This window comes from Temnothorax nylanderi, unplaced genomic scaffold (genome assembly GCF_030848795.1).
Source record: "Temnothorax nylanderi isolate EJ_2023f unplaced genomic scaffold, tnyl_v1.0 TNYL_tig0120_pilon, whole genome shotgun sequence".
NCBI classification, from domain to species: Eukaryota; Metazoa; Arthropoda; class Insecta; order Hymenoptera; family Formicidae; genus Temnothorax; species Temnothorax nylanderi.
Genome location: NW_027249182.1, coordinates 96,199 through 122,870, shown reverse-complemented (window position 1 = coordinate 122,870; position 26,672 = coordinate 96,199). Strand labels below are relative to the sequence as shown.

The window sequence follows — 26,672 nt, the reverse complement described above, 5'->3', positions numbered from 1 at the left end:
GCTCGCGATTATTTTTAGTCCTTTTCAAGATTTCTATTTTTGCGCGTATAGACGCACGTTAAAACGATACACAATACATGGACATTATCGAATTTGTTTTCATTAAGGAAGGGAACTTTTTTTGTTATTTTTGCTGGAAAAAAATGATATAATTTTATTTAGGCATTTAAACACCCGAGATATTAAGCATTCTTAACCCTCTGACTGTATACGTGGGTCTATATGGCGTCCGAGCCAAAGTAATATCTGCTCGTAAAACTTGCAAGCCTGCCAAAAAATATTAAGTAAATAATGTTTATCAAAATGACTATAAAAACGTCAACTACAAGACAGATGTTTTGCGAATTTTTTCAGATTTTTTTAAATACTTTAAAGTAGGGAATAATAGCATTAAACGTGACAGACGTATACACTCCGAGGGTGCAAAAAAAAGACGTGGAGGGTTAAAAGCGAGAGTGATAATTATGCACAAGTGCTAAATATACTCGTGTTAAATACTCACCAAGTATTGGTTGGTCAGATTGGAATCGCCAAAAGGATACGGCGTGTAAACGGCCAGAGCGACGCAGTTCGCAAATATCGTCATAAGGATGAGCCATTCGAAGGGTCTGCGGGATGACGTTGATAAAATCGAGCCGATTAAGGAAAATACATAGAGCGATCATTCGCGCGCGTTAACCCTTTTGTCACAGATTATCGCCAATATTGACCCTAATATCAACATCGCGCCCGAACATGGAATTAGGGTCAATCTGGAGAGGAGGCGGTTTAATGTCAAACGCGTTATTAATGTCAGCAGTGTTCGCAAATATCGCTGATATCGGACGCGATCTCTGAACTTTGATATTTAATTCTCCTGCCGCGCGGCGCCGCGCCGCGCCGCACCGGCATCAAGAGGCCGGCAATTATCGCGCTAATTACGAAAGAAGCGTGCGAGAGAGCAATAGTAAAAGGATACTTCCACTCGACGACGCTGATGCACATCTTCCTAAGAGGGTTCGTGAGGGCCAGGCAGAAGAGCGCCCGTACCGGTCTGTCGGGGGGCGGCTTACCCCCCCGTCTGACGGGCCTCTTCTGTTGGGCCGACTTGGAGGCGGCGCCGCCGGCGGCCCCGGGGCCCGTCTGCGACGGCGGCGGCTGCTGCATGTTCGCCAGCTGCGTCGCGTCCATCGCACCACCGACGTCAAGCTGCTGGCCGGCGTTGGGGGGGATCGCGATGTAGGGGGTCGCGGCAATCGGCTGGGCCCCTGGCAGCTGATCAGGCGGGCCCAACGCCGAGCCCCCATCCCCCCCCGCGCTCATCGGTCGCTGGTGTCGAGCTCCGTGCTTCCTGTGCTACGACGACAATCACACGTTGTTGCTCTTCTTCTTCTCCGGCGACGACGCTCCAGGGATCGTTGGTGCCTAGCCACGCAGATGGCGGCGATCGACGCCGATCGACGCGGTGTCTCAGAGGCGCACCACCACGCGCTGCTGCAGCTCGCCGGCATGCTACGGCACTGGGCTGTTACGAAGCTCCCTCCGTGACCTGCGACGAAAGGTCGGGGTTCATGAAAAGGGACGATAAAGAGGAAGAGGGAAAGAGAAAAAGAGAAAGAGAGAGAGAGAGAGAGACCGTAACGGTCGACCGCGAGTGCATCGCGAGTATCCTATAAATTGTAATTATTCATGAGCTAACACCGCGGTGCATTCACAAGCACCATGTGCACTCTCATGAAAGCATTCCCGAAACGCACGCGTAAATATCAATACTTCCGAAGATATAACATTTAGTTTTGCGTTCGCGTTGCAATAATTTTAGCATTTGAGTGTAAGTGGAGGAGGACGAGTTTCGCGAGCCACTTTATTATTTTGTGTTATTTTAAATCGGCTGATAATTATCATTATATGATTTTTATATAATAATTTATATTATATTATATTATATAATAAATCATATAATAAATCATATAATAAATCATATAATATCATATAATTTATGTGATATATGAATTTTACATGATATAATTTATATGATAATTATAATTATCACGGTTTTAATATGTTACAATAAGGTAAAGATTAGGATTCTAGACGTAATGCGTGGGAAGAACAAAATAGATTAGATATTATATGGAAAAAAAGAGAAAAAAAACAGGAAACCCAGCAGACACGCAAAGTTGGCAGTCCCACGCATTCTCTATCGGAAAAAAGCGAAACATCCCAAGTAATTCGAGAATCTGCTACTCTCAAACGACGCAATTATACCTTTGACGGTACAAATCCGCCAGCGGTAACGACGCGTACAATGCGTCGGGGGTCGTGCAGTTCTCGCCCCCGATCCGAGAAGGGTAGATGCATAGCGGGCGGCGCGCGCGGGCTTTCGATTGCGCCGTGGGTGCAATAAAAAGATAACCGGGTTGCCGAATGAAAAGAACTCGATTATTTCGGGCGCAGCCTTCCTAACCGATCCCGGGGCCACTACCTATCAGCCGCGGGCATTCTCCGCAGAAAATCTGGTCATTTATTTCTCTCGATTGCGAGAAACGTTGGGAGCGGCCGAAAATTTGTTAGCGCCCTTAATGGAACAATAAGATTAATTCGCCTGCGAGAGAGATTCGCGCGGTTATATATATACCTTCGGTTTTCATATTTTCAAACAATAGAAAGATTATTTCATTCCGCTCTCTCGTTCTTTACGTCGGAGATATTTCGTGCCTCTCGGCGACAATTGATTATTTCCATTCTTTGGATCACGATTAAATCGTAAATTCTCCTTAACTCTCTCGCGGTATGCCTATTACTGATTATACGACGCGACGCGTGCGGGAAATAAGACAGTCGCATTAGGCAAACATGATTGCGGTAAAAAATTGGACACATTATCTAAAGGCACATTTATTCCATCCCTTTTCAAGTTTTCGCGCCGGAAACGATAAATCCCCACGTAAATTGGACGTAGATCGCGCGCGGTAACACGACAATTACTCGCGATAGAAATCAATAGATTACTATTGTAACGTTCGTGCGACGATACGAACGGTCGACGCTTTCGCCGACCCCCGTAATCCCGCTATCGCGCACAATAAATCGCTCGTGGAGAGGACCGCCGCCGTTGCCGCGGACAATTCTTCGCGATTTAACGAGCGCGCGTTCGGCTTTTCGAGCAATTTTCTTGCCGCGGAAAGCTCGCAAAACCCGCGTGTTTAAGAGTCGACATGATTGATTCGGCCGACCCGTCCCGTAAATCCGCGACTCTCTACCGACCGCACCGCTAATCCAAAAGCACGATGGTCCTTTGAAGCCGAGCCTCGACTGATAGGATAATTCTGGAATAGACGGGCCATCTCTCTTTCGGGATGAACGTGGCCACGTGAAAATGTTTGTCTAAAGTCCCTGTAAACGACAAATTTGCAAAGCAGCGTTTTGCTGGATAAACGTTAGCGCAAGAGTCAAAAATAACAACGTATATTTAATTGGAAGAAATTTACACAAATTTATACAATTAAAAATATGTAAATATAATAAATACATTTTATTTACGTGTATAAAAATATGGGTATATTTATTTTAATTTTCTCTATTAAAATATTTTATTAATGTAGTATATACAATTGTTTATTATTTTAAAATTTTGATGCACTCTTTATCGTTTGACAATGAGTCACACGCATTACAGCTAGACTCTTATTTATTTTATCAACGTTTATTTTATTAAAACAATATTTTGTTATATTGATACATACACTTCCGCTCAAAAGTATTTGCCACTTGCAGAAAAAATAGAAAAAAAATTCTGATTGTACGCAGTAAACTTAATTTAAAGTGGAGATTATTGTTACATGTACTCATTGTTACCTTATCTTATACAAAACTAATGTTATGTTGGTATCCCTTACATCCTAATTTCATGTAATTATTTTGCGTACGGAAAATCTCAAATAATAAATGCATTTTCCGAGATCGTCACGTTGATGTATTTAGAAGCCAAAAATCAATTACAAAATTAATCAACAGGATGTCAAAACTGTGTAAAGCCGTAATTAAAAAAAACGTGACGGCAATTGATGAGGCGAAAATTGAAAACAATGTTATTTTCTTGTCAAATCATCTAACATTGTTTAAATAACATGTAAACTACCTACGCAATAAAGACATGTAGCAAATTATTGGCCTTTTCATTAAAATTTCATTAATAAACTCATCTCTGATCAAATTTCTTTAAGGTGGCAAATATTTTTGAGCAGTGTATATATTTTTTAATAAAAATTCATACAGTGTTTTAGATTTTAAGGCAGTTTCAATTTTTCAAAAAATGTCTGTGGAAGTTCTAACTTTCGAAAATTTTGAGATATCGGGCTAAATTTTTTTTTAATGAACAGAGTATCATTGAAGAATGATTGGTTTTGATTTTAATGAAAATTGATGAAAGGGTTCATTTTTTATTCAATTTTGAATTAAAATTTTTTTTAAATGTAAATTTCCAAATTTTTATAAATATTTTTTTATATCCTAAGTGGAGTTTTCCAACTAATAAACTAATCTCAATATATTAAACAATGATATGTTGAGAAAATGTCAAATTTTCGTTCAAATTAAGTTTCTTTATTTATTGTTTATTTTCTGTGAAAGTTATATAAAAATAAAAAAAATTGGCTTCCTCGTAGAGGAAAGCTATTATTATATGCTAATAATTTTGCTAATTCCTTATAGAGGAAGCTTTATGAGCGAAAAAAATGAGGTAGCAATGTGCAGCTTCTAATTTGTACACTTTTTTTTATTATTAGTATCATTAAACTCTGACTTCTTGTTTTGCGTTTGCCACCTCGGAAAAATCATTGAAAGTGTCGCGAAGAAATTCAACGCTTCACGTCTTCAAGCACATCCGTCGCCGCAGCAGATGCCCAAAACAACCTTCGTCGCCGAGCAACACGTTCATCCCGAAAGAAACGTCGCAACGGCCGCGAGAGAGAGACCGGGGGCCTGGGGATTTATAGCCGAGTCCGTGCTATATTTAGGGTGCCTAAATACTAGAAAGCTCTACCTACGGGCGAGTTTCTCGCCTCGTCCCTGCCTCCCGTGTCGCGACACATCGTGAACTTGTCTTGTGATCTAATCGCCTCCACCGTTTCTCTCTCTCTCTCTCTCTCTCTCTCTCTCTCTCTCTCTCTCTCTCTCTCTCTCTCTCTCTCTCTCTCTCTCTCTCTCTCTCTCTCTCTCTCTCTCTCTCTCTCTCTCTCTCTCTCTCTCTCTCTCTCTCTCTCTCTCTCTCTCTCTCTCTCTCTCTCTCTCTCTCTCTCTCTCTCTCTCTCTCTCTCTCTCTCTCTCTCTCTCTCTCTCTCTCTCTCTTCTTTTGAGCCGCACAATACGATGCCGCTGTGAGAATGCCGCGGGATGCTTCGGTAACGAATTGTATCACCTCGAAATATTCCGCGGCGTATCTCGTTACGTTGCGTTTTGTTCCAGTCACTTTGTCCTCTCGAGGCCATTGTTCTTGGGAGCAAACGGCGCATCTCGCAGCATAATTCTCCTCCAACTTCGTGAAAGGGAAAGGGAACGCGCGTATATAAGTATCATTGTACGAATTATTTAAACCGGTATGAGATGGAGGATTTCGTTCTATTCGTTATTCGCGACATGCAATGATTCGTAAAATTCGCGCGATGCGCGCCGAGGGGGGCCCCTGTGATTCAGAATGACGAAATAGCGTGCAATAGGCGTGCCTTCGCGTAGATTTATAGATAGCAATGAGGCACGTAACTAGAGATGAGTCATACAGTTTCTAGTATTTGGCGTAATTCTGCTAAGTGTCCGCGAGACGACGTGTGCGCCGTTGATTTCTTGGACTGCAAGTCGTAATATCCATGCGGGAGAGAAAGAGAAAGAAATTCCATTTTTTTTGTTATTAATTCATCCAGCTTCAATTCAATAACATCATATTTAATATTTTATTCAATATAAAGTGGGACAGATAAACCCAATCGTATAAATATGTAAATTAAGCGCGTGAAAGCGCATAATTAAATCACTGTCAAATTAATCCGGCGGTCAATTTAAGCGTGATGTATTTAAAATATAAAGTATACTTTGTGTCATAACGAATCGCGAAGCTTATACGCTTCCTTTTTGTCCGTTTTGACGCACAATTACTTACGTGTTGAAAATTATTTATAGATGTACACATATATTATATATAAATTATAGAAAGATGAAAACAAGTTTCGCAATAATTTAATGCGTCAAAGTAATCCGGGATTAATATGTCCTACATATTCCATGTACCATTAAACATTAATAACAGATCCTTTATACACATGCAATCAAAGCTAATGCGTAATCCGCATCCAAAGTGCATGGGGCAAATCTTCAAAGCGTTATTATCCGACCCTTCCAACTCGACGTTCGTAGCATTTAACTAAGATTGATCCCGAGATCTCGCGTTATTCCCTTGATACTGGCTTCGTTTATCCGCAGATCCGCATTGTCCGTTAATCCTATCGTCCGCATCTTCCGTACGCGACACATGCATATATGTGTGTATGTGTATGTGTGTGTACGTGCGTGCTGTATATACATATCTGATACTTGTACATCTTCTTTCGAGAGTCGCTTCTACGAACTTCGACATTTCCTGAATTATGCAGCGAGAATCTTTGGCCGTGCGATCGAATAAATGATTCGCCAAAAATTCGCGAACACAGTTTCGGAGTCACCGAATACTGTCGCAGCTGTCGAGGCGCGTAAATTCCCGCGGGCGCATCCCGTGCGTCGTGATACAACGCGCGCGCGACTCGATTTGCATGTCTCACGCGACACGACGATCGAGAGTCAAAATCTATGATCGGATTTAGGCGCAGCTGCGCCGACAGCTTCGGTTGGCTCTAATTTCGAGATTACCTGCTAATTTAAGCAGCTATTGTTTCAGAGAAATTGTAATATACACTTGTAATGGAAACAGGGAAACGAGTATTTTTGTAATTTACGTACGCGATTGTTGTAGCAGATTGCAGCTATTGCTAAATGATAATGACTCATGGATAGGCTTTCAGGGATGTTTAAATATCTGGATCGCAATCAGGGCGAGAGGACTTTAGATATTCGAGCACATTTTTATTGCAATTTTAATTTAATTTAATCTATTTAATATTTCGTTGTTGTTATTACTTTAATATCATTTTATTTACTGTTAAAGGATGAAATTTAAATAAATATCTATAGAGTTAAATAACATTTTGTCATTTTTAACTGTCATGTGTGTCGAAATTCATTATTTTAACTCCACTGGTTTAGTTAAATTAACGATATATTGAACAGGAGTAATAACGACCTGTAAAAATGACTCAAATTGAGTATAATTTGACACTATGAATTTAACAGTATATATCATAAAAATACTGGTACTTTACACATTTATTTACTTCACAAATGCCTTGAATCTGATTGTCATAATGATTATCGTAATGTTTCGTGCAGAGCAATGATAAATCGCTGACTAGAGCTGTCTATCAAGAAACAAATACAGTTTCCGTGACGCGCAGCTTTCGTCCGGCGGCGAAAAAATTCCACGGACACTGTCGCCCGAAGCGGCCGCGGCTGCGGCGATCGATCGATCGTCTTTGCGTCTCCACGAATAATACGCTCCGGATGAAATCACTTTAACGAGACGCTGTCAATCGCGGTCAAGTGCCGCTCAATATAGTATATATAACCGCGTATCTCCCTCCTGTCGCCGTATGTCTATCCTCCTATCGATGCATCGCGTTTAGAAGTTCTCTCTCGATGCGGCACTCCCGCGGATATTTTTACCCCTAGACCTCGTGTCCCCTCCGAGCGATTCGTCAAGATCGTCGAACTGCTCTTTTATCTGTCACTCGTAGTACGATTTATAATTCACTTTCTCTATCTCTCTCTCTCTCTCTTTCTCCTCCCCCTTTTCTCTCTTGATTACGTATAACAATCTCCTCGCCGCTTTGACGCAATCGCAATCAACGGCGCGGCGGTCGGAATAAATGCGCGTGCGATGATCTAGTAACTCGATTTACGTTTAATCCCGGGCAGTTTTGTGTATTTTGAACCGGAGACGATTTTAATCAACGTCGATAGCTTTATATTTTACTTGCAACAGAATGTATAAATTAGTTACGTGAAAAGAATATAAAAATTGTTCTTTCCATTTCTCAGGGAATTATACACGCTTTCAGAATACGAAAATGACTTTACGGATATTACGCGTATAAAATTCCATTCTTGAATTTCAAATAATAAATACGTTAATAATAAACATAAATCGTGGAAAACTTTGTGGCAATAGTGATGGCGCTGCGCGGAGAAGTGTACAGCGACGAGCTCTGGTAAAAAAGTCGCCGCTAATTTTCCGACAATTTTATCTTTCCGTCAACCGGAGCGCGACGTTACGGCACCGTGACATTTGCATATTTTATTTAGACAAACAAAGTAAAAGGTGTGCAGTAATGATATATTATAAATAAACCACACGGTGTGTTCCTTCGCAGCCGCAAAGAGAGAGATCGCGCAGTTATGTATTATTCGCATTATGGCATTACATATCGTATAGGTGCGTTACATATCCTCCCCCGCCCCCCGTCGCTTTATCGGAAAACTCATTCGAGGATCTCCGTTTGTCGATGACGTTTATCCGAGGCGATAATATGTCACGTTGATACCTTGCACCACGTATACATAAATAGCTAAACACTTAACGACGCCGCGCCTCATCTTTGCAACGCGAGAAATTTATTTCGTTCGATTGATGGATCACCGGATTATCTTCTTAAATCTTCAGCTGCAGCGATCTGCTCGAGGTGCTATGTTTATTCTTTATTTACAAACATACTTATATAGTTTTAGAGACATTTGACGTTATTCAGAAATAATGTTAGCAGTATTACGGTTCAAATCATTTGCAGCAGCTGTTTTTAAGTGGGATAAATAAGGAAACAAGTTATATTTTTGTATAATATTATTAGTAATATAAAAATATGAAGATTCGATTTTCTCGAATCATTTTATTTATAACTCGCAATCCAAATCTCGCAAATGAATTGTCCAGACATTTAAAAAGGCTTTCTAATAAACGGTAAAACGTGACCGGTCTTAATAAACAAGCGGAGCCGTGGATCTGAAATAATGATTAAAAAAGATCTAACGCTGCTTCTAAGAAAAATATCTATAAAAAGCGACAGTGTTTGTCGTGAACGGGTGAAATAACAGGATGCCGATGGCAAAAGGGGGGAATCGCCTATGTGCACGTACAAGACCGAGTGGGAGGCGTCTAAAAATAGCTCGAACTCTGGGTCACGAAGCCGAGATCATTTGGGACGATCTCAGCCTGCGATACTCCGAGAAAACGGGCGTTTCACCTTCCTAAGGGAGACGACACGTGACGATACGTAAGGTGTGAGTGATTGAGCCTGCGAGGGAAAACGATAATAATGACGAAACCCCAGAAAACTATGGATGACGTCGAATAAATCACAGGGCGGCGATAAGATTGTTAATTTACGTGGTTCAGGTAGGGCTCGATATTCCTGGCAAACAAGTAAATTATATGCATTAACCCTTTCAAACGCGGTGATTTTAATTTTCCCGCGATCATCCTTCTTCCTCGAGGTTGCGAAAGATTGATTTGACGTTGACTTTAACGTTCTAAATGAATTTTCCTATGTTAATTATTATTTATTTTATTTTTATACGTGCACATACTTTTTCAATTGTTGTTTTAATTGATTTACGTTATTTTTTTATTTGCTTAATTTGACTGATTTTGACATTACTTTGACTGCATCATAAAAGTATAATAAAAGCGTAGGAGAGATCGATATGCTTTGCTTTCTCGCGGTCTTTCCTTGAAAGTGGTAGTTTTAACCATTTTAACCTGAAAAAAAAAGAAAACAAAATAGATCCCGTCGAGTTCGCCCAGTGAACGAGCAATCGATTATCCCACTAAGCTCGAGAAAATCTCTGTCACGTGCGACGATTGGAGCGCGATTTGGCGTAGCTGTAGCAGCGCATTTGGGCGCAAATAATTCGCGTTTGCTCAGACGCTCGACGACCGATCCCGGGGATTTCGGCTTCCGGCGTAGCGAGCGAAAGCTCGCGCTCGTTCAGTCGAGCGGAAGACACGGATTTACTTTAGTCGCGCGGTTGAAGGAACCGCGCGGCAGCGGAATTGCAGATTCGGGGCCACAGTTTGTTTCGGCCGGTTGCCGATACTTAAGTGCATTCCGCGCGCCAGTATTCATCCGCCACGAATCGACGGAGGCCGGCGTAATAGGGCCAGCGCACGAACATTGCCGTAGCGTCTTACGCCTTACGTGAGAATCTTGCGCGCGACACGCAAGCCAATCTTACGGCAACGCACGAAGAAAAGCGTAATGTAACGTACGTAACATAATGGCTCGTCTACAATAGCCGCAACAGTATGCAGTAAGATGTAAGCAGTAAGCTGTTGACTAATGGGATTTTTACAATTCAAGAATAATCGACTGTGGTTGGTCAATAGCTTACTGCTCACGTCTTATTGCATACTTTTACGGCTATTGTAGACGAGCCGTAAGACTAATTACGTTACGTTCTTCTTTGTGCGATGCCGTAAGATTGGCTTGCGTGTCGCGTAACGCAATAGTCGCAATATTCTCACGTTAAGGCCAGTTTACACACGCAATGATTAGTGGCGCCAACTGACTGGCATTCATTGGCGCCAGAAACCGACTAGCAAACTCACAAGTATTTACACAGTGATTGGCGTATAATATGGAAAATATTTAACATTTATTAAACACACAGTAAATGACAGCATATAACCTCAAATTTCGAGGTTATATGCTTTGGCCAATAACCGCCAGTAAACGCCACATTATGGCCGGTCTACAATGGGTGTCGTAAGTCGTAAATCGTAAGACTTGACCAATGACAGTCTATTATTCTTCTTGCGGTTGAAGAATAATGAACTGTGATTGGCCAATTCTTACGATTTACGACTTACGACACCTATTGTAGACCGGCCCTTTTACTAGCGCCAGTTTGTATCAAGTGTTTACACTTGCATTTTTACTGGCGTTAGTCGATTGGCGCCACTAATCATTGCGTGTGTAAACTAGCCTTAAGGCTTAAGACGCTATGGCAATGTTCGTGCGCTGGCCCTTATAGGTATTTGCCGTCACACTCTGTAGCGAACGTTACTGCAAACTGCATTTTGGCAACCGACGTTTGCATAATGTTATCGCCTTCGCACAAATGTACTCCCCGTTTTTTTGGAGTAATATTGCCTAATTCGTTGAAGAAAAATCCATTTATCAACCTATATTTGTACCGATTTTTATCAAAATGGAATTAATACATTTTTCAATATAACAGGAACTTAAATGTATAATGGTAAAGCGTCTTATGTCTATTATTACTAGTTCCTAAGATACAATGTTTAGAAAAAGTCATATTGAAAATGTTTGTAGTGACTAATTTTTTAACCAGGTACAGCGTGTTATTGGCAGTTGTACTATTAAACCTGTCAGTTATAAATTACTTTATTAAAGATTTAATAAATCAAGTTACTACTTTTATTTTATCTAAAAAAAATATATTATTTCCCTATTTAAAACTTTAAACCTTGTTTTCTCTAAAGGAATATACGATCCTTTACCTCTAAGGTATATGTGTACACTGTTAAATATTAAAGGATGAAATTTAAACCAATACCTGGAGTTAAATAACATTTTATTATTTTTGACTATCATGTGTGTCAAAATTTATTATTTTAACAGTATTATTTTAATTCCATTTAATTAAATTAATGACACATTGATTAGGAACAGTGGCGACTTATAGAATGGTTAATAATTACTCAAATTGAGTATAATTTGCGCGCGCGCTTGCACACACATATACACGTCTGTATATTAATGCCTCTTCTGCTTTATTTTTCTTACGTTTGTGCAAAAGTGAATCTGTAGCGCGAGTTTTCCAACTTGTTGAAAAGATAAAGAAGCTTGGGTTAACTTTGCGCAGACCACTCTGTGTATTTTCGATGCGCAGTAAGTTTTTTTAAAATATTTTAATTAAGATCACATGTCAGCCGGCACAATAATTTATTATACTTTTCAATTTGTGAATTTTGCTGAAACATTTGTTGACGATTAAGGATGCGCCACTTCGACTATGACTTCAATTTTTTTTCCGAGAGCACGGCTTCATCGCTTTTTGCCGTTAAAAAAATTCCATCATTTTGCCGTTGTCGTTTTTTCGTCGGAACGATCGGGTGTCAAAGTACTATGCACAATGTTCCTTTTTTTCTCCCTCTAGAAGATAATCGATCCTTCTTGCCACCTCCCGGATGGGACTCCCGAAAGTTCATAGACGACGTGCATTATCGGAATAGCTCGACCTTGTTTCAAGAGCCTCCTTCTCCTTCTCCCATCGCCGATCTGAATGTCTCTCATTTTCCCATTATTCGCACATTCTCATTTATCTATCGTGCCAACCGAGCTATAAAAACTTTAAGCCTAGCTTTGCCTCACCCCAAATTTTCCTACGACACAGAATTACTCTTTCAGATTACACTCCGGGCGTCAACTTACGTGAAAATACGATGCAACGAGAGACGAAATTAAACGTAGAGAGTAAGAGTTAGATTTAGGAGAAGCGAAGGACATGGCTTTGCGTTTTAGCAGTCGCGGCCCTGACAGCGGTTGTCAACCCTCCCGAAGCTTCGACCTACTTTCGCGCGTGTGGGTCCTCCCGTGTCAAGAAACCGAGTTTCGTCATTCTCGAAGCGAGAATGGGTGGCTTCCGTATTCAAAGTGATTTGTAAGATAACTCACAAATTGCGTAGCGAAGGAAAGGTCATTATGTGTGTGTGTGTGTGGGAGAAAAGGTCAGAAGAAACCTCACTGATTGCGCAAGAAACCCCATGTATCAATCTCTCTTTTTTTTAGAAAGCACAAGCTTCTGTTTCTTTTATCGCCAGAGAAAATAATCGTTCCTCTCATAATTGGCACCCGGCAACCCTCGTGCATTTTGTGCTGTAAAGCTTCTCTCCGGTTTTTTTTTTACGTGGTCTTATAAATTGAATCAACAATTCAACGACATTTCCATGTCCAATTTCCACGTTCAGTTTGCTGTCTTTAATCGCGATAGATTACAATACAATTGCATTGTATTGACACTATGTGTACCGCGTAACTGCGTACGGAAATATCGATTTGTAGTTTAGCTAAATTTAATTTCCTGCAGGGTTTAAAATCAATTTTCAAACAATCTACCTATGCTATCCTGCATCATCTTCTAGCGTTTCATGTTGAACGATTTTGTTAACCCTTTGTAACTCCTGGTAACAATACTGTTACAAACCGGCAAAGTGTCCATCAAAATTCTAAATCATGAATTTATCAGTTGTAAATCAATTTAAAATAGTTGTCATATTTTTTATTTTTGATAACATGAGTTACAAAGGGTTAACAACGTGAAACATTTTTGTAATAAAAGATTCAAATTGCCTGAGGATAAAAATTATGCAGCGCAATTTGAAAGTGTAGTTTAACAATTTAAACTCTACCAGAATTTTTTTCCATCTCGAATTGCCATCTGCTTCTGGCTTTCCGCAAAATTGGTCACTACTTATATAGTCTTCTTTCGAATACCATCGTCGCCCAGCGGCGATTCTCCGGAATAGAGCCGCTTCTTCAATGGCACGAGAACTTCCTTCCGCCGAAAGTCGATCGATATCGCCGAGGTGGAATGTCGGCGGACTCGAGGTAGCAGATCGCGCTGACAGAATGGGAAATACTATTTCCTATTCGATTAGCTCGTCGCGGCGCGGCGGCGCGGCGCGACGACAGCGGCGGCGGCCGCAGGTGAAAGACAAGCAACGTCTGTAATCGAAACTTCGATTTTGTCCGTATCGAAATTTGGCTGGCATTGAACTCGCTTCACAACGGAGAGTGGCAGTAAAAATAACGGGAAATACGCAAGCGTGTCTCGAATAATTTTGTATAAATTCTCTATGCATATAACGGCAATATTTTTATTGTAACTTTTTATTGCAAAATCAGATACTCTTAGATTCTAAGTTCTTTGATTGCAATAACTGATGCTCTTTTGAAGAATTTCGAGTATTATTTTTATACATTTAGCGTCCAAAATTTGGATAACTACATCGAAAGTCTGAAAGTAAAGAAAATATAAAAGAGGATAGAAACAAAATGAACTTTTACTAAAATTAAGTATTAAAATCGATGTTTGTAAACCAGAAAACCTTTCAACGTTGTATCAGACAGTAGATTCTGCGCAACAAATACATCAGCTTTGTTTCTCAGTTTGAAACACAATGATAATCCAAAGATAAATGGCTTGGCAAGAGGCATCAAGAAGGACGGAAATTTATAATCTCCGTAGTATGAATTTAATTGCCGAGCTGAAATTTCCTCGGTCGCTTGTCGTACCGTAACATTTAAAAGAGTCCCGTAATTCCATCCGCGTACAATATCACGGATCAGCCTTGCGCGAACGGCGGATTATGTTAAATGTCGCATCCTCTCCTCCTAGACATCATATTTTTTTCTCCCCGAGACTTTACTTATCCCGAGTTAGGATACACCGATGGGACACTTAATCGCGCAGTTAACCGAGCTATTATAAAAATCCACCCCATTAACTTTACCTTTCTTAAATCACGTTGAAACTGAGCTTGAAGCGCGCGCGGTATCGGTTACCACCGTGATAAAGGAAGGTTCTTCCGATACGGTCTTCGCGCAAATCGCCAGTAAGTCTCGGTCATCAATCTCGCGCGCCATTTTCTTAGTCTAATCTAATTCAATTAAAGTCACTCTCTAATGATGATTCCCAATGTAGACTTAGCAAAAAGCGGAACGAGAGCAAGATAAATGTCTTCAAACGTCGCTGAAATAAAAAATACTGAACAACTGCTTTATGAATTTTAATAGCAGTTCACGAACTATTAATCGAAGTTAAATTCATAAATTCTTATTTAGAATGAACAGTTTTCGTATCATCTAGCTTATCTTTTAAATACACGATTCAATATCTAATATATTCATCAGACGGAGACTTTTTTATGGCTTCGCGTCACCGCGCCGCCGCGCCGGCACGTTGGCAATTAATTTGTCAAGAAACAGAAACGGGTGGGTCGTGAAAATTCTATCGTCGCGTGTCCGACTTGCGTATGAAAATATCGCGCCTTTTTACCGCACCGTACTACGCGAATGCTTTTTTTTTTAGCGATTCCTGTTGTCAGCCGCTACGATAAATTCCCATTATTCTCGAAAAAGCTCCTCCCAACTCGGCCACCCGCCACACTTGCACAACGAATTTTCGCGCAAATCCATATTTTTTGCGCAGCAAGGAACCTCTCACGCTCTTTCGCGTAAAAAAAAAACGAAATTTTTACGCATCTTTAAATAAACCCAAAAACTGGTATTTCTTTATTTCATTAATTTTAACCGCAAAGTTTCTTCAGCGAAATTTTGAAAGCTTCGGAGTTTCTCTATCCGCTCGTCGCGAATTTACTCGCGCGGCTCGTGATCCCATTTCACATGGAAGAGCGCCGTCAGACACCGAGGGGGAGACAGAGAAAGAGAAAGAGACATAAAAATCGCGGAAATGATTTTGCCTCTGTAACAATATTATGCATGCGAGAACGTATTCACGATTGTGATCTACATGCATAACACGTGCACCCCGCTGGCGCCGTATGCGGCTCGCGATTCCCGAGGTCAACAGAATTCGCCTTCGCGAACGCGATACCGAGGACGTTGCCTGGCGTAAAATGACGTTAACAATTTACTTACTTAATTAAACGGCCGAAATGACGAAGCTTACGCCATGCGTAACCACGTTCGCAAACAAGCGCGACATCATTAGCTACAAAAAAATTAATTGTTAATACAAGCTTACGGCAAATACGTTTTTCCAATTCACCCACTCTCTAAATTTCTCAGAGTAAAATCTAACTCCAAACGAGTGATCACTAGTGAAAATACCGCCACTAATTAGTAAAAATTCACTTTTCACAAAAGTGAACTATTTAACTCTGAACGTAAGGTGAACGTGCTATTCTAGAAACACAATCTAACCTAAGCACCATTCTTTATATAACAATTAAATCGGTGAATGAACTACATAAATTGTTATAAGCACTTACCTCTATATATCAATATATCAAGAAATGTCAATGTTTCCATCCAGAGGTAAGTGCTTATAACAATTTATGTAGGTTCATTTACCGATTTAACGTTTAAGGATATAAAGTATCCCTTGATTACAATCTTTATATCTTTATATCCCTCAAGGGATACGGATATGTCTCGTACCAATAAGTACGAGAACTTATCGTACCGTCACTACTGCGAGGCTAGAAAAGTACACGCGCAACGGAAAATAATAACGTTGAGAAACAACGAGACGACAGTTTTTCTTTTGCTAATGGCGGACTCATGCATGCTTCACTCACTGTGTGTGTTCACAAATAAAAATATTCACTCCACATTACATAGAGTGAAAATATTCGCTTTACAAAGTAGAGTACATATATTTACTCCATTTTGTAGAGTACATTTTTCACTCTACAGCAAAAAGTGAGAGAATTCACTCCTATGAGTGAAAAGTCATTCTAATTCGAGTGATTCGACCAGTCACTCAATTTTCTCGAGTGTATCATTACTCTAAGAAATTTAGAGAGCACAATTTACCAATGCAGCATGCATCGTTTTTCTTCGTTGCGAATATTTTTTATATTTTTATATTTTTCCATCAAAATATAAGCATTTGTGAGACGGGCAAAATTCGGGCGACCGTGATTCTCGATTAAATTGACGGAACGATGCGGTTGACATCGGCGCTCCAGTCCCGATCGCCCGAAACGGCTCAGTTGATTGACCTCGAAGCTAAATTTGCCTAGCGATTCGCAACTAAACAGGCGCGTACCTAGTCACTAGACTATCGACGTATTTTGGCTCGCTGTTATTAGATAAATCTAAATGTGTATACACAGCGCGCGAGCAGCCTGCTGAAATGTGCATCAAATAGCTAGACGAAAACGTTAATGGCCACTTTAGCTTACCCGGAAGCGTGCCCCGCTCTTTAAATAATCCCTTATTCGCTCTCTCGTTAATTCCGAAGCATTTTTCTACAAGCCGCCACTAAATAAAATGTACATCCCTAGTTTGCATAGAATAATTTACATAGAATAAGTTCTTGAATTCTTAAAATTCACTCGGAATACGTTACGCCGCATTTTAACTATATGGAAAGTCGATTAAACTGCGCGAAGTCTACGTGTGCCAAGAAATTCGCAGCTAACAGTCGCCACTGTTTTTACAATGTGCGGCGATTATGCGAGCTGATTTTCACGAGTCGAGTGAGAGAACTGAGGGAGAGAAGCCGACCGAGTTTTCTCGGTCCTTTGTGTCCCGTTTCGCAGCATCGCTAAACGGATGCGGCTATACACTGACGGAGCGGTGAGTTTAACCGATGAATCAAAACGTAGTTTGCGTTCTGTGTGACGGCGGCCGGGTAATGTATCGCCGAGTATGTAAAGAAGCTCTGCTGACATCGCACGTAGTAGTAGTTCGAACAAACTGCATATTGATAGCGCGCATACCTCTCTCTCTCTCTCTCTCTCTCTCTCTCTCTCTCTCTCTCTATCCCGGCGACACGTGTCGGCGGTGCATAGCGAGCCGAGTAAATGCATCTGTCATTAGAGCGCAAAATAAACGCTACCGTCATCGGCCAGCTCGTCAGGAATTGGCTGGCCGAGGAGACGCGACTCGCTTCAACCCCCGGATTGACGCAAGGCGACCGTGAGAGAGAGGCAGAGCGTTGCAAATTAATTCTGTGATTTCCCGCCGATAGGTAAACGACGACAGAATAATCTTTTAATCTTTTGTACATACAATCGAAAATGGATGAATACATCCGTTACATCATAAATACATTTGCGTTTATTTAATACGTTGGTCGCCAGTGTTTTAAATGAAAAATCCACCCTTTGTACTAATAAGGAATATTTTTAATCATTGGTTTTTAAATGACATTTATTACTTTATCGTTATTTAAAAAATCGTTGAAATATTACATGTGCGTGTCTTATGGAAGGAGTGATAAAAATTCAATTTTGTCGGGCATTGATTCACACATTGATTCAATATGCAGCCAATGTGCCATCGTTATGACTCAGACAACGGCATCATGTCCGAAATCGGGATACAAGATATCTTTAGGACATCTTTAAGACGTCTTCAAGACGTCTTATGTCCCGATTTTGGACATGATGCTGTCTGAGGAATCCTTTGAGGCACTCTTACAAATGTCTTCATGACATAACGAGCGCAAAATACAGTTCGAGGATCCCGGGCGCGTGTTTTATAAAACACATCTGTCCACTGCCGTCCGTCACTACTGCGAGGCTAGAAAAACACGGGATTCTGTCAGACCCTGTTTGTGTATCCAAATTATCGCGGTTGGGGGACAGCATAATGAAATTCGCCAATTTGTTTCGTGCCCGTACCCTCGTTAAGACACCTCGCGCCCGGCCCGGCCGCCGACTTAATGAAATTCATTAATCCAGCCGGCACATTCCACGGGGAGACTCTCGCGGGCGCAAGGTCACTCGGCGATTTGCACTCGCGAGCGTCCATCTCGGATGACAGAAGACTCCTTATCCCCTTTTAATAGTCCTTTTAATCGGCAGTGCCATTCACTCCCTTTGAAACTGTCGCGACGTGGACAGCTTTATCATACCTGATCTTTCTTCATTATACAGTCTTCGCGCGCTGGACTATAATACGTTATACGGATGGCATTTTGCTTAAAGTTCGCCAATGCGAAACGTTTAAAGTTGAATACAATTTTAGGAACTTATTGCGTTTAAACGTTTAAAGCAGTTCGAAAGCTTTGCACTTGAGAAGTATTTGGACGCCCCAAAAAGTTTGTGTCAAGTAATTAAGTACTATTTCTTATTAACAATTATCTTCATAAATTTTATATTATGTAATATGTTTATGTGTTACAACACGCATTTATTGTACTTTTAAATTTATTTATTAATTAAGAATTATCGCGTCATGAATTATTCTTATCACTTGAAATGTTATATCATATCCTTTCTTAACATGAATCTTGGAATCCGTTTCTCAAGAGCTTGGTTGCTTAGCTTCTTTGATCTTTTATCAGCTGTATAATCTAATATGACACGATCTCGTGATTCTTCTTTCAAACATGCTTCTTTAATTTTCACGAGACTTGTTCTACGCGAGAAATCGGAAACTCGTAATAAAGCGTCACGGCGTCGGAAGAAAATAACGATATCGACATTGTGTATTTCGTGGAATGTCTGTTTGTTTTATGATAGATTGGAGTTTTTGTTCGAATTAATCAAACGCGCGACGAAAAGCGATTGTCTCGCCGGCGTTAGCAAGAGCGACGTTCAACAGAATCTAGTTTAAAAAACGGATCTTGATGTAAATTTTGCGGTATGGTCGAACGTAAACGTTTACCGTAAAACCGGCGCGGCGCGCGAAACTTCGGAACGGGGCCAACGCGCCGTTCTTCTCGGAGCTGCAACTTTCAGGGCACTTTTTCGCCGCGCTGTTTATGAAACGAGTGTATTGGCTGAAACATCTGCCACCGCCACCGGAGCGATTCAAGTATTGAATGTGCACAAATCTGTCTATGCACACGCCATTCGACTGCTTCGCTAATAATCTGTTGGTCAGTGATCACGTGACATATATATATCAGAAAAACAAGTTCCCTATAATTTAAATTTTTATACAGCATTTCCAATTTATCTATAATTATCTATGAAAATTGATAGATATTGAGTATTCAAGAGTTAAAACGTTAATTTTAACTTTAGCAATATTATTTTTAATTTAATAACGTTAATTTTTATTTTAATAATATTAATTTGAGAAAAAATTAATTTTAATCGTCTTTTAACGAACTTGAAGATGATTTTAATGATGAGCTATTATTTTAGGATGCCGGTTTTGATTAATTGTTTTATTATCGTATTTAATGTGTGTTTAAAAAAAAATATTATCACTATTATTCTCTTTTTATAAACGGTTTTATCTTCTTGACATGTTGTGTTCAAATTTGTTTTTTATATTGCTATTTATCACTCGAAAAATATTTAATATGAAACGAAAATAAAAATCAGAAATTGAAACGTCGATATTGAAATTCGAGAATAACCGGCTTATTTTATGTAAAGTCCCGCCAAGTTAAACGACCTCGCAAAATGTTATACGCGAGGACGAGATATAGTCGTCTTATATAATCTCACCAATTTCCTCCGAACGGTGCAATAATCGAACGAATGTGACCGATGAAGCGGGATTCTTATCGACCTTTGAAAATCACCAAAAGACATAACGCCGTATTTCTCACGCTCCAACAAAAACGAATCATCCCGATGACGTGACACTGATTTTACAAATCAATCTCAAATTTCTTTTGAAATTTGTCAACACCTTTACTATTCTAAAAAAAAAAGACCGATCTTCCTCCAATTACACATCAGGTGTATTCGTCAACGAGTTTCAGCAACAACTCAGATAGCACGCGTGTCCAAAATCGGGACATAAGACGTCTTATGTCCCGATTTTGGACATGATGCTGTCTAAGGAGCTCCGTCTAGATCACGATCTTCGCGGATTTCGCGATTGATCGATCACGACGTTCGTTTTTCCGATCTTCGCGCGTCTCCTCAAAGCGATTCAAACGCACAACGTGACGTCCGACATGCGGAGCAGCATTAAAACGACATCACGAAGAATCTCATCGACGATCCCACGAAGATCATTTCCGTCAATTTCTAGCACCACTTCCGTCGATCCTCGACACCGAGAAAACGACTGCTGATCCCACCGTCGATCACTCTCTCGAGAAAGCGGAAGGTAGGAGGTGGGGGGGGGGAAGGCAGGATCGCACTTACCACATATCTTCCTCGGCGGCGGAGCACGATGATTGCGTTGCGTATCACGTGAGCCGCCGGGCGTATCCGCTCGTCATATCCGCGCGTTCACTCGCACTCGTATTCACGCGCGGCCCCGCAAGATCGCTGCTCGGCAAGACCTGCTGCCGCGCGGCTCACTGGCTCACTGCCTCACTCTATACCCGTGCGAGAGACGAGAGATTCGCCCTTTCCCTCCGTCTCCGTTTCCGGTCCCTGCTGTCTGCTCCGATCCTCTCCGGTCCTCTCGATCGTGCCGGCCTCTCGGTCGACCCGGCACCGCTTCCGCGAGGTTTACGCAGGGCGCAACGCACCCTCTTCGCCCGAGAAGCCTCTCGCTCCCTCCCTTCCCGCGGCCCTCCGCACGCGCGCGACGCGCGTGTGTATCTTCGCCCAACAACACCTCCCTCGTGGCGCTACGTCGCGACCGCTCGCTACCTCCTGGACACAGCGCGAGAGCACCCACTGTACTACAAGACCAATACCACCAGCACCACCACCACCACCAGCAATCGCGACCACCACCACCACCACCACCAGCACCGCCACCAGGAACGACGACCGGTAGACTACTACGATGGAAGACGTGGGGAAAACCGAGCGCGGGCGCACCACCGTCACACGTTCCGCCACCACTCCTTTTCGCTTCTTCCTATTCAGCTCGCTCTCTCCTTCTGCTTGTCCCTCTCTCTTTCCCTCTTTCTCTTTATTCTTCTCCTTTCCTCTTTACAAGTTTCTCTTTCCGTTCCTCTTCTCGCAATGTTCCATCTCCATCCCGCCGCCTCCTTCTGCTATCTCGGTCCCTCAGTTCTCTCGCGGCCTCTCCTGCTTCGTATAAACTTATAAATAGATATCTAGGTGCGTTCGTTCTATTATATTTATATATACGCGGTTCTCTTTCTCGCGCCGACGAGAGGGAGAGAAAAGAGAGAGAAAGAGAAAGAGAGAAAGAGAGAGAGAGCGCAGAGGTAAAGACCGATACCGCGTGCGTGCGTGCGCGCGCGTTACGCGCTTCCTCTACATATACGGCATCCCCGAGAGGAGCGGCACGCACCCTCGATGTGGTACCGGAGTCTCGGGGAGCGCGAATGGGGGATTCCCGGCAACGAAATTCCCGCCCGGCGCGCTTGACCACTTCCGGCCGCAAAGAGATAGGTACCGGAGAGAAAGAAGAAGAGGTGCTCGACGACGACGATGTCTCGACGACGGCGTCGAAGAGACGTCTACGATTGGATTCGATCCCCGGATTTCCTGCCTTTTTGCTTTAGTGCCCCCTCGCGCTCTTTTCGCTCTCGTGACAACAACGAGAGGACGACGACGACGACGGGGGGAAAATATCTCTTCTTCGCCCTTTCCCGCGAGTCTTCCTTCCCTTCGCGATTCCCGAGCTCTCTTCGCCCTTCTGTCCTCTCTCGCGCTACTGCCTCCCCCTCGGCCTCGCCTCCCTTCGCGGCTCACGGCGAGCAACCCCGATGTCACTGCACCGCTCTCTGTCTCGCTCGAGCACCCGTACGGCCAGTGCTCCCTTCTCCTATATATACGCGCATTCCACCGCGTTGGGGTCTCGCCCCGCGTACACGTTTCCCCTCGGTGGCGCGCGCGCCAGGGTAGTCCCGAAATTCCGGTCGGCGAACGTCGACTTCCGTCCGGCGTATCCGGGGGTCGACGACGACGACGTCGTCCGATCCGGAGCGCGCGAGCCGAAGAGCGGAGAGCCCTGTTTTTTTCCGCGGGCGCGACGCACAGGCTGTGGACGGCGACAACGGGCACACGACGGCACTCCACGCTCTCCGCACTCGGACGATATGCCGCCGGCACGACGCCAGCGACGCCTGGCGTCGCGACGCCCACCCCCGCTCCCGTCCGGTCCGGTGCGAGACGCCGCGCCGCGAGGCGACGCGAGCGCGTGCGAGCGCTATAGCCGACCACGGCGAGGCGAGGGTGGCGGTGGTGAATGTGTTGCCAGTCGCCGTGCCGGAAACAGTGGCGGATTTTACGCGGGGATACTTGGAGAAAATTGAGAACCCCACCGTTCTCATTTGCATCTTTTTAATTGTCAAATTTATATTTCTGTTCAAGTTGTCCTCAATGATAATTTACAATCCGACATAAAGCCTTTCCTTCTTCGTTATATTCACGTTTTGATACTTTTCTCCGTGTCGCCAGTATATCAGTAGTTATTGCTAGTAGAAATCAGACAAGTGGTAAGGACCATATAGGGAGTAGCCAGTAGCACGTGACACTCGTAGTCAGACACGGCGCAGTAGTAAAACATATATTGTTTCGCACAAACTAGATTCGAAATTTTTTTTCTCTCGCTATCGATTTAACAGACAATTTACTTGTTTAATTTATGTGTGAAATTAATTATTAGTCTGTATAAATATCAAGATCGGTAGAAAAAACATTTACAACAAAATTTATTCTAATTGATATGTATATATACTAATGCGGTCCCCGCGGTCGGCAAAACTGATTACAAAACTTAATGCAATTTACATAATTAATGCAAATTTTTCCATGAATCAGTTGTTATTATTATCAGTACCATGTTGTTAACAAAGTTACCGCACTGTAATTTCTTTTATGATAATTTGATATTTTTGGTAACAAGAATATGAGCTTTTTTTTACATTGTGTTTCTCCCTCGTGAGATTTTCGTCAATTAGGGTGCGCGAGATTGGCGCTGGGACAAGAAGAACGAGACGGAAGGAAAATCGGGATACGCGTAAGTCGACGGACCACGCGCGTAAGGAAAACACTTCCTCGGTGGAACGACGACGACGGTCGGCGGAAAAATTTATTTTCGACCCATTTCAGTCGACCCACTTTCGCGATCGCACACGCCACGTGAAGGGGCACCGCCGAGTTTACTCTCAGAGACTCGCACAGAGGCGGATGATTTAGCAAAGAACGCCCCGGCTCTTTGTCGCGCACCGTCCTTCGAAAGCCTCTCGCCCTTCGCAACGAAACGCGATTATTGTTGCTCCCCCGTAGGAGGAGACAGAGAAAAAGAGAGGACGCCAGGACTAAAATTAATACAATTAGATACATATGTCGGCGGCAGTACGGAAATTAATTAGAGTAGAATTCTTGTTGATATAAATTTTCGCACGTGATTATTTCCATCTTTTTTTTTTTTTTTTTTTTTTTGCGTTGGAGGTGAAAAATGCCTGACGCATACCCTGGAGCCGGCCTCCAGGGTTATGCCGGGCTTGCACCGGCTAAAAAACACCCCCGTGCAACCACCCCAGATCTATAAAAAATAAAGATACTAAGCCTCAAAGTTTCAAAAAAAAAATTTAATTATAATTTTTTTTTTAGTTTAGGCATCTTTTCCTTATAGAACTCGAGAGGAGCAACTTTGGTCCTCTTGGCCAACCTCGTATCTCTTACCGTTTGGCCTGGAAAACCTTTTCATTAGTAAAAGTTGAAACTTTGAGGCTCAGTATCTTTATTTTTTATACCGGAAGAGGTACTGAAATTTATACCACGCATAAAGCACACCTAAATTAACGTATATTCACAGTTTCAAGAAAATCCTAAGAAAATCGATTTTCTCTAGTATAAGGACCGGAGAACGTCCTTAAGGGGGGAACCTGGTTTAGAAGGCCGAAAGATGCATGACTTTTAGAAATTTTTTTCTCAGCTAGAATAAAACCAATTACTTCCAAATTTTAAGGACGTTTTTATTACTTATTTCAACTGAATAAAATAATTTTTTTATTGAAAAATATTGACATCTTTGTTTTAAAAATGGAGTCATGTTGGTATATAGTGCCAAGCCGTGCAGTTGTTCCACTGTGTACACTCTAGCGATTGTAATTTTTGTCTGAAACCAAAAAACCAATTTTTTTCTTTAACTTTATGTAATTACCTTCTAGTTAAACCAAAAAAATTAAAAGAAAAGCGAAAATTGAAAAATTTATACGACTGAAAAAAAAGTTACGATTTTCACGAAAAAATTTCGACGTTTCCTTGCAATATAAAATTAGTCTAATTTAACTTTTTTCAAAAACATTTTGGTTTAACTAGAAGATAATTACATGAAGTTAAAGAAAAAAATTGGTTTTTTGGTTTCAGACAAAAATTACAATCGCTAGAGTGTACACAGTGGAACAACTGCACGGCTTGGCACTACCAACATGACTCCATTTTTAAAACAAAGATGTCAATATTTTTCAATAAAAGAATTATTTTATTCAGTTGAAATAAGTAATAAAAACGTCCTTAAAATTTGGAAGTGATTGGTTTTATTCTAGCTGAGAAAAAAATTTCTAAAAGTCATGCATTTTTCGGCCTCCTAAACCAGGTTTCCCCCCTTAAGCCGCGGGGTCTGGGAGTCGTAATTATTTCGATCTAACGTAAGATATACAGGGTGTATCATAAGTCGCGTCCCATCTCTGAGAGAATAAATTAACAAAATCGAAATAAGTCGAAAATAAGAGAAGACGAAATTACGTTCGAGCCTTATTTAAAAAATTACAATCAAATAACTTCTAAAGTATACATGTTATCATTGAGACAGAAAAAAGCATAAATCGCAATTTTGTCCAATTTCTGTACTTGATATTGTTTAAATAAATTATTTAAAAATTGAAAAAAAATATAACAAACAAAATTTAAAAAAAAACCGTAATTGCAATTCTCGATGTCATAGAAGTGTACCATAAAAATTCCATTCATTTTTACTGTACAGGAGCAGAGATATATAATATGATATTTACATGGGGAATATATCTATATATGTATGTACAATTTCTGTAACTTTTAAAGCGAATATCTCAGAAACGGGTCAGACAATCGATCGCAAATTTAACACAGATTTTTGGGATATATAAATGCACAATCTCTGTAAATTTCAGCTTCATCCCTCTATTTTAACATAAGCGATATACATCCTTAATTGTAACTCTTTAGAGAAGGCTTAAACGTAATTTTGTCATTCTTTATTTTCGACTTATTTTGACTTCGTTAATTTATTCTCCAGAGATAAGGCGTGACTTATGATACACCCTGTATAAGTAAATTACGTAAGGTAATTGTTCATATTTTTGCGCGAGCCGATTGAGGCAGCATTTTCCTGTTGGTATCGCCGTCGAACATTTGTAAAAACGTTTCTTTTGTCTTCGCTCCAAACTTATTCTTGGGCGACTTGTAAGTTCTCGTTCTTATATAAAGCTTCTATTTTTCTTACTTATTTATTTAATGTTTAAGGACGTTCACCGGTCCTTATACTAGAGAAAATCGATTTTCTATAGATTTTCTTGAAACTGTGAATATACGTTAATTTAGGTGTGCTTTATGCGTTGTATAAATTTCAGTACCTCTTGCGGTATAAAAAATCAAGATACTGAGCCTCAAAGTTTCAACTTTTACTAAATTTTGGTAAAAATTGAAACTTTGAGGCTCAGTATCTTGATTTTTTATACCGCAAGAGGTACTGAAATTTATACAACGCATAAAGCACACCTAAATTAACGTATATTCACAGTTTCAAGAAAATCTATAGAATTTCGATTTTCTCTAGTACAAGGACCTCGAACGTCCTTAAGTAAATCTGCCGTCGATTAATAATTCAACGATTATACTTTCTTCGATCGACATCGAACCGAAGTATTGTAACATAAATATATATAGCTATTATCTAACTTATATACAACATATGTAACTTATATCTAACTTATATATAACTATATATCTG

The 26,672-nt window shown here is 41.2% G+C and overlaps 1 protein-coding gene across 7 annotated transcripts in view; it reads right to left on the bottom strand.

Annotated features, from left to right (window-relative positions):
• Positions 1-22,765, bottom strand: part of Ca-alpha1d (Ca[2+]-channel protein alpha[[1]] subunit D) — a 71,087-nt gene extending 48,322 nt beyond the window's left edge. For 3 of the 7 annotated variants that reach the window (XM_071713081.1, XM_071713079.1, XM_071713080.1), the window contains exons 1-3: positions 20,951-22,765; positions 959-1,528; positions 503-608 (exon numbers count right to left, since the gene is read on the bottom strand). In XM_071713081.1, the coding sequence (XP_071569182.1) occupies positions 503-608; positions 959-1,302 (450 nt within the window). In that variant the 5' untranslated portion in view covers positions 1,303-1,528; positions 20,951-22,765. The remainder of the gene's footprint in view (positions 1-502; positions 609-958; positions 1,529-20,950) is intronic. The other 4 variants (XM_071713082.1, XM_071713084.1, XM_071713078.1 and 1 more) reach the window with 3 other exon arrangements.
• Between the last annotated feature and the right edge of the window lie 3,907 nt (positions 22,766-26,672).